Below are 14,354 nucleotides of genomic sequence, written 5' to 3'. Positions count from 1 at the left end.
TATGCAAAGAAATATAAATAATTTGCATTTTATATTATTATTGTTGAAAACGAGAGGGTATACCACTAAAAATTGGTCATTTTTGGGGGCTAAATTTATCTCTATAAAACAGCTAAAGTTTTTTTTGAGGATAAACATGTAGCCGAGTAAAAGTACACACTTCATTTATGAAAATGTAGTAGAGTAAAAGTATGTGATGCAATAAAAGTGAAAGTTGGCAGGAATATAAAATAACAACATAAAGTACTAATATTGAAAATTCTACTTCAGTAAAATAAACTACATTATAACACTTCAGGTCAGGAAGTAAATAGAACATAGCCCTATCACTTGTGACCTGCATTTCAATGCCCACTGGGAGCTGCAGTCCTGTGCTTCTCTTGCACTGTAGGAACAAAAGTATTGCATTATATATAGTACTGATTCAATGACTGTATTACTATGAATGAGTAAAAAAAAAAAAAACAGTAAAAATTGCTTTGCGGTACGCCGTAAGTGCACAATTCATGTTTACCTAAGCCACACACATTCACAAGTGTACATGTGTACAAACAGGGCTGCCTGCTGCTCCTGTTAACCAATTTCATTGGCGATAAGGGATGTTTAGAGACAGTGAAGCTCTTCGCTTTATGAAGTTCTGTTATCGGGTTTAATTGCTCCCACACAGAGAGTTCATTCCTGATTTCCGAGCACTGCTGTGTTTATTCTTGCATCCATCCTGTTCTGGATAAAAAAGGAGCTGCTTATTTCCTCCTCAGTGAATAGGAATCATGCCAACTGAAATTCATCCAACTCCTATGTCTAGTTTAATAAATGTCTCAAATGGGCATTGAAACAAACTAGAGTGAGAAATTATTTTCTTCTCAGTGGTGAATAGAGACGTCCTGTTGACTGTTTCCTTTCATTCAACCCCAGATTTTTTTTATGCATTTACTTATATGGAATACAATTAAAGTATAAGATTAGGTAGAAAAAAAATAATACAAGTAAAACTGAGACTTTTGATTGTGCAGAATAACAGAACATGAGGATAAAAAAAACCCTTTATTTCTCTATACAATCCCATGCTACACTAAGGCACTTCTCTAAGCGTAACACTAGTGCTTGGTTACCAACAAGGTAGAAAGTTTTCTTAGTCTGTCGGAACCATCTGAAACGCGGGCCTCCTAGGTACTCCTAGGAAATTGTTTGGAGCAAGTTTAGGACTGTACAGGGCAATAACTCCCAGCTGAGGTTCTGTAATGTGCAAGTGGTGTGGTTGTGAATGATTTTGTGTACACACTGTAGTTTTCACATTGTCTCTTTCGTAAGCTGATGAAAGAGTTATCAATCGATTTTCAAGGATCAGGTGTTCCATTCATACACCTTCAATAACAGGAACACATGCGGTCTTTTAGCCACCCCAGCCAGAATCGTAGTCGTGATTAATATCATTATTAATTAATGCCAATATTATATCAATATCATCAGTGATACTCAAATCAATGTCATTTTTAATTCTAATGTCAATAATCTCTCTTTAAAACCATGGTGAGCAGAAAAGCAAGATTTTTTTTTAAACTCCAATTGAATATCTAGGAAAACAGTAATATGGCTCACATTCAAATAATAATAATAATAATAATAATAATAATAATAATAATAATAATAATAATAATAATCTTATTTAAAAAAAATAAAATAAAATAAATAATAATAATCTTTCATTTTTTTTCTTGTGAAGCTGCTTTGGGACAATGACCATTGTTAAAAGCGCTATATAAATAAAATTGAATTGAATTGAATTAATCTCATATTTAAAAAATGCCCATACACCCATCAGTAATAAACTAAAAATATTTCTTTTGATTAAAATAGCTCTGAGGTCAAAAAGTGACTCAGTATTAAGAAATAAATGACTTCAGCACTTTCTTCTTCAACAAATAGCTTTGGGGCTGTCCTCAGAATAAAACAGGGCTTTTATTTAAATTGATCTCATTTCCATGTAGCAGAGAGCAGAGTTCAAGACCTCAGTGTGCATAACAAGTGTAGAAAATGTTGCTTAAGCACCGTTAATAACTTTTAGGGACATCTTTTCAGATATGTAAAGGACAATGGAAAGAAAAACTAAATTGTACACTTACTGTAAGCAATATCACACGAGCAAGAGGTTGTCTATATTGAATATCCGCATGACTGCACCGATAAAAAATAAAAGATTCATGTAACAGCACATTTAAATAAATTAAGTTAAATAATACTAAAATCTGTTTTTATGGTAAACAAATTAAATAAAATAGATATAAAATAAATTATGATATATAAAAAGGTACACAAGGTCAGAATTGATTCAAACCAAGTGCTATAACTAATCACAATCATGCCAATACCTGTATAACTGCATGAGTGACCAAATAATTCGCGCAAACAGTAAATGTTCTTGAAGAGACTGCATTTACTGATAGCCCGTAACTACCTGGCAAACTTTGCATGTTCTTGGTTAGTTTGGTGCATGTTCGGTGGGTTTTTCCTCTAGGTACTCTAGTTTTTTCTGACACTCCAAAGACATATGGACTTGGTTATTTCCAAATTGCTTTTAGTGTTTGAGTGTGTGTATGCTTGTGCTGTCTGATGGATTGGCACCCTACCTCGTGCCCTGAGTCCCATGGGATAGGTTCCAGGCCTCCCGTGACCCAAAACTTGATAAGTGGTATAGATAGTGGTAAAGTTGTCTCTATAGACCTTAACGAGCCACTGAGCCCATACTGTACCTCAGAAGGGTCTGTAAACAGATCGCAGCTAAACTCAGAGTTGTATCTTAACAAATTAGTAAATCAGGGCACACAATGATGAAGAGATGTTTTCTTCTCTATAGCTAAGTAGATTCTGTGAGTGAGACTGGTAACCTTAAATGAACTTTTTCTTTGCAACAGAGGTAGGTTATGGCCTTGCATACAGTACCTGGAATGGTCTTTTTAAGAGACAGTTTCATTACAGTGCTTGAGGGGTTTTGCAAATGCATTTAAGAATACTGTTCATGAAAGAACTATTCCAGAACAGCATACATTGTAGTCTTAAAATAACACCTGATGTTGTTGGTGGTGTTACTAAATTACCTAATGCCATATGTGTTATTTCATTTCAGTTTAAAAATCTCCAGTATTCCTGTATGTAGAAAATAAATGCAAACTTATTTCCAAACTTTTGATCGGTGTGTCCAGACCTTTAACTGGTACTGTACCCCACATAAGCCAGAGACACATTAAGAGACACTGTCTTCCCAGTCATTTTCATCTGATGACCTAATATGACAAATCAAAAGTCACAATTATCCAAAATAACTTATCCAGTGATAATGTCACCAACTCTGCTGTAGCAACTGCTTTAAACAAGGACGTGGAATATTATGCAACAAACACAGACACCTGGAGTGATACGGCCCAGTCTGGTTCTACTAAGTACTGAATAAGCACCCTTGAAACGTGTCCAATCAGATTTGTAAACAGGAGCTGTTATATAATATACAGTATATGCTTCTTATAAAGAAAATGAGGGGGTTGGAAAGCAGACAGTTTTTATCATTACTACATTTATGTGGAGGGGAATTTATTTTAATTCTCAGTAATCTTAATACATCAGCAAATGTGATCTGAACATTCCTAAATATATTAATAGACAGTTATGATTACAAATGAACATAGTTTATAGACAACATCGAAATACTGTGCAAAAAAAAAAGTGTTTAAGCTTCACTATCTTTCTGCTAGTTTGATATTTTGAATAGGAAATTAACAGCAAGAGCTCTTATATAAGCACATGATTATGAAACACATAAAGTGAGCATCTATTTAAGAAATGGAAATAGTCAGACTGCTTATTCCTTCCAGCTGTCTTTTTTCACACATCAATATATCTTATATATACATTAAAATCTATTTTCATCTTTCCTAAAGGTACAGTATTCACGTTATAGATATTGGATATGGTCAAATGGAAATTCTTTAGTTTATTATATGCAAGGGCACACAACATATTCAGTGTTATTCAAATGTATTAACAAATGATTCAAATAATCCACTACATCATCAAATCAGATTTTTTATTTTTTATTTTTTGGTGAGATGATTTTTTTGAAAAATGTCGCTCTATTGGGATTTATTTATTTCTTTTTACACAGAATGGTGCGAAAAAAAAGAAAAGCATCACTTATTCCTTTCTGACATTTAACATATTAATAAAAATAAAAAAATAGTCTCTAGTCGAGAGCCATACCTTATCTCCTGGTTGGTAGGTTGGAGAGGTGGATCTAATTCGATCGGCCTTGTGCCTACGTACAGCTCTCTGCAGATGGTGATGTGCTTCTTCTCAGACTCTCTCACTCTCCCGGAACAAGTAATCAACCACTGGGAGGTCAGATGGTTCCCTGTTCCAGGAGAATAACGGCAGTTGATAACCCTGGATACACTGCAAGGGGGTGAGACCACTGGTAGGTTGGTGAGAAGTTCTGGGCATACTTGGCCCAGCCCAGGAACCTGTTCCAGGAGTTCTGGTGACCGTGGCAGAAGGTACGAAGGAATCGGACAATTTCTTGAATTTTTCATTCTGTCTGCCCATTTGTTTAAGAATGGTACCCTGAGGGCAGACTTACGGTCACACCTAGGAGACAAACAAATGCTCGCCAGACTCGTGAAATAAACTGGGGACGAGACGATATCCTCCGAAATACTGTAGTAGCAGACCTGTTGAAGAGTAGTTTAGCAGTCTCCATAGCGGTTGGTATGCCTCGAAAAGGGATCAGTTGACATCCCATAGAGAATCTGTCTACTATGACTAGTATACAGGTATGTTCCTCAGAGTCAGGTAGATCTGTGAGGAAGTCTACCTTTAAGTGTGGCAAAGGATGTTGAGGAGTGGGACAGTAAGAGAGTTCTGTTGATCCCTGGGTGCCCAGTGCCCAATGAGGAGTGTACGGAGTGGAGGAGGGGATTACGATCCTTCTCCAGAATGAATCGGCGAAGTGGTGGACAGCCTGGAGGAGTTGCTGGGGCAGGTTCTGATATGGATGAAGGGAGTTCCCATTGAACTGGGTTTATGAAGATCTTTTCTGGGAGTATTGACACAGGTTTCGCTAGGGATTAACTGGGCGTATGTAATCGAGCATCGGCTTTGGTGTCCTTTGTACCTGGAAGATAGGAGATTTTGAAGTCAAAGCAGTAAAGAACATGGCCCACCTGTCGTGGGTTGGGTCTCTTTGTTTCCCCTTACATATTGTAAATTCTTGTGTACTGTTAGTGTATCTGTTAGTACTAGAAATGGGTGTGCGGCTCCCTCCACAAATGTCTCCACTCTTCCAATGCCATCTTTATTGCTAGTAACTCATGGTCTCCTATGTCATAATTAATCTCTGCCAGGCAAATTTTTTGCGACAAAGAAGGCTCATCGATGGAGTTTAGTCGGATTTCCTTGCTGCTGGCAGAGAATGGCTTCCACTCCAGTTGTCGAAGCATCAACTTCCAAGCGAGCTCTGGATTGGGATGGACAAGAATGGGTGCAGGAACGAAGGCTTGTTTTGAAACGCAGAGTTAGCTTCAGGGTTCCATTTCAGTGACTTTGGTTTTCCACGGAGCAGATAAGATAATGGGTCTACTGTGATGCTGTAGTTCTCTATAACTCTTCTGTAAAAGTTGGCGAAGCCCAAGAATCGTTGCAATTCTTTGACGGTTGTGGGTTCAGGCCAGGTGGTAATGTCCAATACCTTCTCCTCATCCATCTTGACTCCCTTTTGGTCTATGACATAGACGATAAAAGGGACTGACGGCTGGTGAAAGGAACATTTCTCCTCCTTAAGGAATAATTTAAACTCCCGCAGTCGTTTGAGTACCTTGGTGACGTGAAGGTGATGCTCTGACTTGAAAAATATTAAGATGTTGCCTATGTAAATGATGACATACCGGTGAAGGAAATCTCAGAGGACTTTGTGCATGAAGTTCTGTAAGACAGCAGGGGCGTTGACCAACCAGTGGTAATGGATAGCAAAACTTTACAGTAGCTTGGTTGAGAGTACAGAAGTCAATATAGGGCCTTAATCCTCTATCTTTTTTGGCCACGAAGAAAAAGCTGGAGGCTGCTGGGGAAGTTGATGGATGAATGTAGCCCTGTTGAATAGCCTCAGTAATGTAATCCTCCATGGCCTTCCTTTTGGAGAGTGAAAGTGGGTAAATCAGTGGAGTAACGGCTTACAGTGGAATAGATTAATCGCACAGTCCCATGGACAATGTGGTGGTAGTTGGGCTGGTCTTTTGGGGCAGAAGATGTCAGCAAAGGAGAAATACTGAGGAGGAATCTCCACTGACTGTTTCTCTACTGGACTCTCGATTAAAGTAGTTTGAAGATTCGTATTTGTAGTTTGACTTGACCAGTGTACTAATGTACAGACCTTCTGGACAGGGGTTTCCTGGTCATGAATTGGATCTGGTAGAATTTTTTCATTGGGATAATCTTAAGTTTAAGATATCGGCACAAGACTCCGGAGATGAAGTTGCCAGCTGATGCCCCACATTTTTACAGTACACGCAGAGACCCTGGGTCAGCCGTCTTTGTCTTTCAGCCGGTGCGATCCTACCCCTATCCAGTTGCATAGGTTCGTCCCCTGGTTCAGGGTTTTCTGATGTCATCGGTTGGCAAATTGAGGGAGACGGCTGCAGTCCCTGTGTTGGTGCAGCATCATTTTGAAGTGATTGGTTACCTTGTCTCACGTGATATAACTGCTGTCGAGCGGACACCTCGCTGTCAGCTTGCTCAAAAACCCTTTTGAAGTGGGCTAAGAAGAGGTCATATGGTCTTGTCACCGGTCCCACCTGCGACCAGATTTATTCAGCCCATTGTAATGCCTGCCCAGACAAAAGGGAAATGACATAAGCAATTTTTGACTGATCAGTGGGACATAACGCAGGTTGCATGGCGAACGCTAGGGAGCACTGCAGCAGGAAACCCTTGCAATTTCCCCCCAAACCAGAGAAGGGCGCTGGTCATACCATGGGACTGGAAACTATAAATCATGGCAGGGTAAGTGATGCAGTTCTGTAGCAGGTGAATGTTAGATTTTAAATACAGGTAACCAAGGGGAGAGCAAAGATTAACGGTCTGGTTACTTTCTCCTTTTTGCGGGGACAAGAGGCAGCGAGAAGTTCGAGCTAACAACACTGGGAGACGACAACAACTACACACCATGGAGGGACGGATATAATCACTCAGAAAATTCAACTAGATCACTTCTGGAAACAAGAGCACAGAAAAGTAGTTAGGTAGTTTTCTTCTTACGCGTTCACAGGGAATTGAGTCCACTTTCATAGATACAGGCCCGGACACTGACTTAAGCGACGTGTGTAATTTTTATGTGCTGCTGATTGGTGACAAGTGATGGTGATAAGTACTCCGGAGATAAAGGGCGTGGTGTCTGACTGAGTTTGGAGCATGGCCCGACTGTGAAAAATACACAACTTACAAAAGTTACAAAAAAAAAAATTTAATAGAAAAAATTTAATGTATGAATTAAATGTATAAGTTTTAATTTTATTATATTTTAGTATTTTATTAGTTTACACATTTTCCAATTTTACACATTTAGAGTACTGTGCAAAAGCCTTGAGTCACCCCTCATTTCTTTATATTAAATAAAATAAAATAGAATTAATGACAACTTTGTGGGTTGCACCATGGCCTTGCACCTTCAGATTTAAAGGTTTGTGTACCCACCTCCAAACACCCCAAGAGCTGATTGGCCGAGCTCTCTCAGAGGGGAGGGAAGAGAGGTACTAAGTGCTCTCACTTTAATCATGGCTCTACAGCCAATCATAGGGGTCTGTGAGCTCACGCTAGCGGAAGGAGCAGATAGAGCTGTTTTTCGAGTGTGTTACACCACCCCCAACAGTGCGTGAGCGAGCAGTTTGAAAAGATGCGGTCGTCTGGTGTCACGTGGTTCAGAGTAAACATGTGATACGTGCAATACATATTTACATATCTGAAGCCATTGCACATGTCACTTTATACAATACATGTTTACCTGCCATTGCACATGACACTTTGCCACTCTGACGCTTTAAGACATTTCAATGCCACTTTAAAACACTTTAAAAATTTTTATATATATATATATATTGCCCCCATATTCCTATATTCTATTATTTTTACATGCCCTTATTTGTACAGTTGTTAATTTTACTAGTTACATTTATTTTCCTTTGTATGTTATTTCTTTTATTAATATTTATTCCTTATATATAGTTTTTTTTTTTTTTTTTTTTAAGGTCACCGGCAGTCGTATAAGCATTTTACTGCATATCGTACTGTGTATGACTGTGTATGTGACAAATAAAATTTGAATTTGATTTGATTTGATTTGATAACAATGAGTGGAGGTAGTAGCTCAATGTGGGAGCCCCCTAGTGATGGGGAGGAATTGGATACGACTAATAGGGAGAAAATCGGGGAACTACCCCCGCTTAAAAAAAAAAAAGGTTTGTGTTTCCCCTTCATGTCTGTGTGCGTGTTCTCCCTGTGCTTGGTGGGTTTCCTTCGGGTACTCCGGTTTCCACCCACAGTCCAAAGACATGCAGATTAAGCTAACTGGTGTTTCCAAATTGATTGGTTTCTGTGAGTGTGTGCATGCTTGTGCCGTGTGATTGACTGGCACACCATTCAGGGTGAACTCCGCCTAGTACTGTTAAGGATAAGCGATATAGAGAATGAGTGAGCAACCTCATTTCCCTTATCGTCTGTTCCTGCCATTGAGCCTTCAGCATCACCAGTATACTAATCACTGTCCTGATCATCTGTCATCATCTGCACCTGTTTCTCACTGGTTTATGGCTTAAGTTAGATGCCCTTTTTTTAACGCTTGAAAAATTTTACATTTTAAATTTACTGCTTAACAAAAGAACAAAAAAAAACCAAACAATTCTCTAAAACTGGTCAGGTTCACCAAGTAGGCTAAAAATAAGAGCCAAAAACTTGCCAAAAAATGAGAGTTAAAAAAGTCCTTCAGGAAGCCTGGAGCACTATTTCCCAAGACTACATTAAAAATACAATAAAGTCTGGCTCTTTGGAAACAAAATATGAAGAAATGGTTGGGGTAGGGGGGGACTTATGTATTTATCTGCAAATGTGCATTTGTTACAGACGAATCTGTTACAGAATCTAATTTTTCTTATTCATATATTTTCTTATTTTAATTGTAATCAAATATTTTTAACCAAGGTTTACACATGCTAAATTGCTATTACGATTTTAGGGCAAAACCTGCTGAAATGCATGCTTTTTATCTCTTTACATCACATATCAGTCACGTAATCACATGTAAAATGTATGAATGAAACAAAATAAAAATGTGGGTCCACTGTGCACAAAAAAGGGGTGTTGCTTTAACTGTTTTCTGGACAGTACCAACGTAAATGAGAATGGAGGGGAAGATGCTATACTTATAACACTGCAGCTGTGAGGAGATGAGAGTCGTTGTAAGTTTAGGAGGCAGCAGAAAGCTGACACTTTATCCCGACATGGCTTGAGCTCTTGATGCACTAAATCACTTGGGTTTCTTTCTTTTTCTTTTTTTTTCTTTTTTCCCTTTAACGCAAAATTCCGAGTGGAGTCTTTGCTGCTTTCTGCATCGGTGAGCACCAGAGAGAACTCCGCGCAGGTTTGTGCGTGTATGTGTGTGTGTGTGAATGAGAGAAAAAGCAATAGAGAGAGAGAGAGCTGTATGAGAGTGCTGGCGGATGGAGAGGAAGATCAGGATGGTGTGCTCGAGATGCACCCCGCTCCTCTGGATCTTCAGCATCAGCATCAGCACCAGCGCTGCTCCTCCATCCTCCCGTAAGTTGATGCCTTTAAGGCTTGCATTCAGTGATAGTCTTCAAGTCGAACAGATGAGTGAAATGGCGTTGTGCATGCAAACAGACCTACAGAGTGCCAGCGTGAAATGCATTATATTACTGAATTTTTATTTGTTTTTGCTGTTTGCTTATTATCTTATTAAACGATGCACATTTTATTTTAAACACACACTTACCTGAAACTACATGCTATCAGAAATATGCACGATTGGGAAAAAGACTGTGTCAAGGTCTGGAGAGCGTCTTGGTATCCTGAACATGTGTCTGACTTTGGAAGACTTTGGAAATGATGTCAACAATCACTGACTTAACTTCGAAAAAGTGGTCTGATAACAAAAGTGATATTAAATGCCTGGGTGCTATAACTGGATTTAGACCATGTAGTTGCCAGTTGTCTTTAAAGATTATGTATAACTTGTAAAACTGTACATATAACATAATAGACTATAGTGATAATGTAAGGGGGATATGGTTCACAATTTTAAGTTTGTAAGATGATGATGTTTAACCATATACTTGCATATACATATACACAGGTCGCAAATGAAATTCTAACATTTTGCATTTGCTTTTGTCATCAATAAGATTGTACAAACAGAAATATTTTCCAACATCAGCTTAAAGTAGTAAGGAATTTTTTAATCCATCCAGTTTTATTCATTTTGTTGCCATTGCTTCCACTATGTTTTGTTGCATTCTCCTGTTTCTTTCTCCTATTGGTCACTTTCAGATGAGCACTGCATCTTGTTTCCTAAAATTGCTGCCCATGTGAATTTATATTGCCATCTCACAAACAAATTATTTTACCATATCAAATTTTTGTCTTTTTTCACTTATCTTAGTGATAACTAAAAACTTTCTTAAACACGCTCATTGCATGTATATTTGTTATTAAACCACACAGAAAGCTAGCTATCTCTATAACTTGCTCAAACTCACTGGTTTGACTTAGAGACAGTGCTTTCAATTAGAAAGAACTATTTATGAAAGGGCGTTTACTGTAAGTCAAGCAGGGATTTGTAATGAAATTTCTTCTAAATGAAGGTGTAACACTGATTGACAGGTGATGAGACTCTTAGCTGCAGTAAAACATTTGAATGTTTTTTAAACAAGGCAGTCCATCTATGAATGATGATTCCAGCTAAAGTGGCTCGAAACCCACTGCAGCTCCAGTTCTGGTAAACATTCAGTAATTGGAATGCCTGACAAAAAAATCGCTAACTTGCTCTAGAGACATGTTAACATTAAAGGAGTTTCTGGGAGGCCAGCGTTTAAGACACGAAGCATGCAATCTGATCATGGAAACTTTCCACGTTGATAGTATCCAAGCACTAGTGAAACGTTAGGATAGTATTTTTGTTAAGTACTTGCTGGAAGTCTACATACTTTGTCGGAAAAAAGAAAAAGCAGTGGAATTGTTGCAACCTCAACAGATTCTTTTTTTCCATCACAGGTTGCTAAACAATCAATATTGTTTGTGGCGGTAGTGCCTTCAATCAATGATTTTGAGAAAGACAGGAATCCAAACTGTGCTTTTACATGCAGTCATGATACGGTCATTCTCATTTAGTGCATATGATGCAATGTTACTTTTTATAGTATTTAGTGGATTTTTTTTTTCTTAAATTGAAATTTTCTGTGGTATGTGTTAGCGTTTTAAAAAAAAAAATTCCCTTAGACTGTGTTAACTTTCTCATGCTTTCTTCTCCCTCTTAGTTTCTTTACGTTCTTCCTTATTCCTTATACGGCAGTACTTTCTCCGGATGTCTAAAGGACACGCGAATGGCTTGTGCTTTTTGATGTACGTGATACGTGTTTACTCAGGTTGTTTGGCACAGGACTTACAGTATATACCTCATTGATCTGTGAATATATGAGAAAACATTCCCACACTCCATCGTGTTTATGTGTGCGCACATGCGATCGGCAAGCGTGTTGAAGCACAGCGGACAGATCTTATTTTAAGGCTACAAATGGTTCCATGGTTCCTTACAACCCTCATACTTGCTGACTAAAACAGACTTTTAGCAATCTTATGACAATATTTGCCCAGGAGATATTCCGAAAGCAGATTATTTGTTAATTCTTATTTCATGTTAAACAATTTTAAATTCTGAATTTTAAAAAGAAACTTTTATAATATTCATTTAAAACTTAAAATTTAGTTAATTATATTGATTGGCTATCCATCTGGTTCAACAAAACAAATCAATTGCACGAACAGCATTTCTTTTAGTTGGGCGATGCAGTGACCGTTACACTTCTTCTCCTTGTTCATTCCAGGAGAGCTGTGCAAGAAGATTAAATTGAATTCCATTTAAGCTTCTGAACACCGAGCATGAGATTTCCTCATCCCTATACCTTATTGCTTTATTCCTAATACCCTATATGATCCAATAAAAACTCACTTTGTACTATCAACCAAGCACGTATTCACAGTTTGTATACATACTCTATACATTTTAATCATTCTATATTTTCTATATTTCATTTTTTGAGTGTGCTTCTCCTGGTCTTTTCAGAGATACTCTACAATTCCCAAGCAGGCTTAATCAGTACTTGTCTCATACTGCTTTGACACGATGGTCTGAAAAAAGGAGGACAATCTGCTAATCCCTCTGCACCCGCTGCACAATTCAGTCACTTCAGCGGAGAAGGGGATTTTGGCTCGTCAGAGACACTGTGCTTTATTCGAAGCAAATACATAATCCTGTGATGGACAACCTGAAACATCATCATGTAGTCTTCATTTGTCTTGTAACCTATTTTTACCCTTCTGTATGCTGTGTCAAGAAAAATCTTCGGAAATTATCTATGCGGGTATTATCGACAACATTCCCAAATATGGTTAGATCTGACTTTATTTGGTGTTCTACAAACATGACTTTGAATGCTTCATCCTGATTGGTCAGATGGTGTAAACAAGCTTTTATATCATCCGGGCTGTCCCAAATTGAAATTCTTGATGGTTTTTGGTCACTCAACACACTTGATGCTAGTGATGGGAGGTTTGAACCATTTTAGTGATCCGTTTTTTTTTTAGTTATTTAGTTCATTTTGTTCTTTTGATCAGAAATAAAAGAAAATGTTGTTTTTTCAATAAACAAACCCCCAATTCTTTTGAATCTAGTGCACTGCATAGCGTCTATGGGAATCACGTGACAAAAGAACAAATGACTCGCGACTTGAAGATTCGTTGAGAACTGTTCAATTCTGTTTTCTGTATACTGCATTGCATAGCGTCTATGGGAGTCAGGTAACAAAAGAACGAACAACTCGGACTAGAAGAGTCATTGAGAAAGAATCGCTTGATTCTCTTTTCTGTACATAACCTACGGAGGTTTTGAAATGACTCGCCCAGTAGAAAATAAACAAATCACTCTCCGAGACTACACGTTCTTCTGAGTCAAAGAACGAATCATTAATGAACAAACCATCACTACTTGATGCCCTAAATAGCCAACCCCTTACCTACTGTATGAAATGAAACACTTACAAAATAATCACTTATAACTCCACTAGAAACGTTGAACCTTGAAACATTTCATGGAACATTGAAATGCCTTGGAGCGAGGTTAGAATTGTACGGTGGTGGGGGATGAAGTACTGGTGGCAATAGTTCCTAGCCAAGTTTGTGTAATATGCGAGTAATTGCGTTTATGAATGGTAGTATGTACTGTTCCAACAGATAGATCTTCAGACGGATGTTTCTACAGATGTCTTTTATAATGGTCATCACAAGTTCCAGTGTGACTTGAACACCCCTGTTAGTCCTGTTAGAAAAGCAAACATGAAGCACAAATCAAGCCTTTCAAGCCAAATTAATTTGACTTTTAGGCAACCATTGCATAAAACATAAAGGTGATTTAAGCTTCAATTTGCGTGGTGGAATTTAGTAGATTAAATTTGTTTAAATTATTTGTCTTAAAACATGTTCCCTACAATGGCAACAAAGCCAATTTGGTGAAAAAATGTGATTTTGGCAACCCTGTTAATCAGCGGTTCTGTTCGCTGCTCCTCTCATTAAAAATATTTACTGTATAGCTACAGTATACATGGGGCATCATGATTCCTGTCCCAGTGGGCCTCTTTTAGTGCTTGTTGCAGTTACTATTTTTGATTTCATTTTAGATTATTACATAATTACTTTATAAAGGCTGGACCCAAGGAACATTTTTCCACCTTATATCTGACAAATAACAACATTTAAAGTAATTGGTACTCAAAGGGGATAATTAATTATTTAATGAAATTTAAAATGTATGGAGATGTAAACGAGGGCTTAATTTAGATTAATGTTTTTTTAATGGCTGGGATTGTACCATCTCTGCCTCTATGTCCGAGTCACCATTTGTAATAAATTGAATTGTTTTTTTAAAAGCAGATTTCTTGTCTCTGTGAGTGGCTTTAACAGAGTGCACTTCCTTTTTCATATCACACAATCGCATCTGAAATGTTGCACATCCGTAGAGACAAGCCCAAGAC

At 37.9% G+C, this 14,354-nt stretch overlaps 1 protein-coding gene across 1 annotated transcript in view; it reads left to right on the top strand.

Moving 5' to 3' along the window:
* The first annotated feature begins 9,613 nt into the window (after window positions 1-9,613).
* LOC128514158 (contactin-associated protein-like 2) overlaps window positions 9,614-14,354 on the top strand; it is a 208,283-nt gene continuing 203,542 nt past the window's right edge. The window contains exon 1 of the mRNA XM_053487883.1: window positions 9,614-9,849. Within this exon, the coding sequence (XP_053343858.1) occupies window positions 9,753-9,849 (97 nt within the window). The 5' untranslated portion in view covers window positions 9,614-9,752. The remainder of the gene's footprint in view (window positions 9,850-14,354) is intronic.

The sequence above is a fragment of the Clarias gariepinus genome, chromosome 26 (genome assembly GCF_024256425.1).
Source record: "Clarias gariepinus isolate MV-2021 ecotype Netherlands chromosome 26, CGAR_prim_01v2, whole genome shotgun sequence".
Lineage (NCBI taxonomy): Eukaryota > Metazoa > Chordata > Actinopteri > Siluriformes > Clariidae > Clarias > Clarias gariepinus.
The sequence above is the reverse complement of the archived record's forward strand: the minus strand, read 5'-3'. Positions and strand labels throughout refer to the sequence as shown.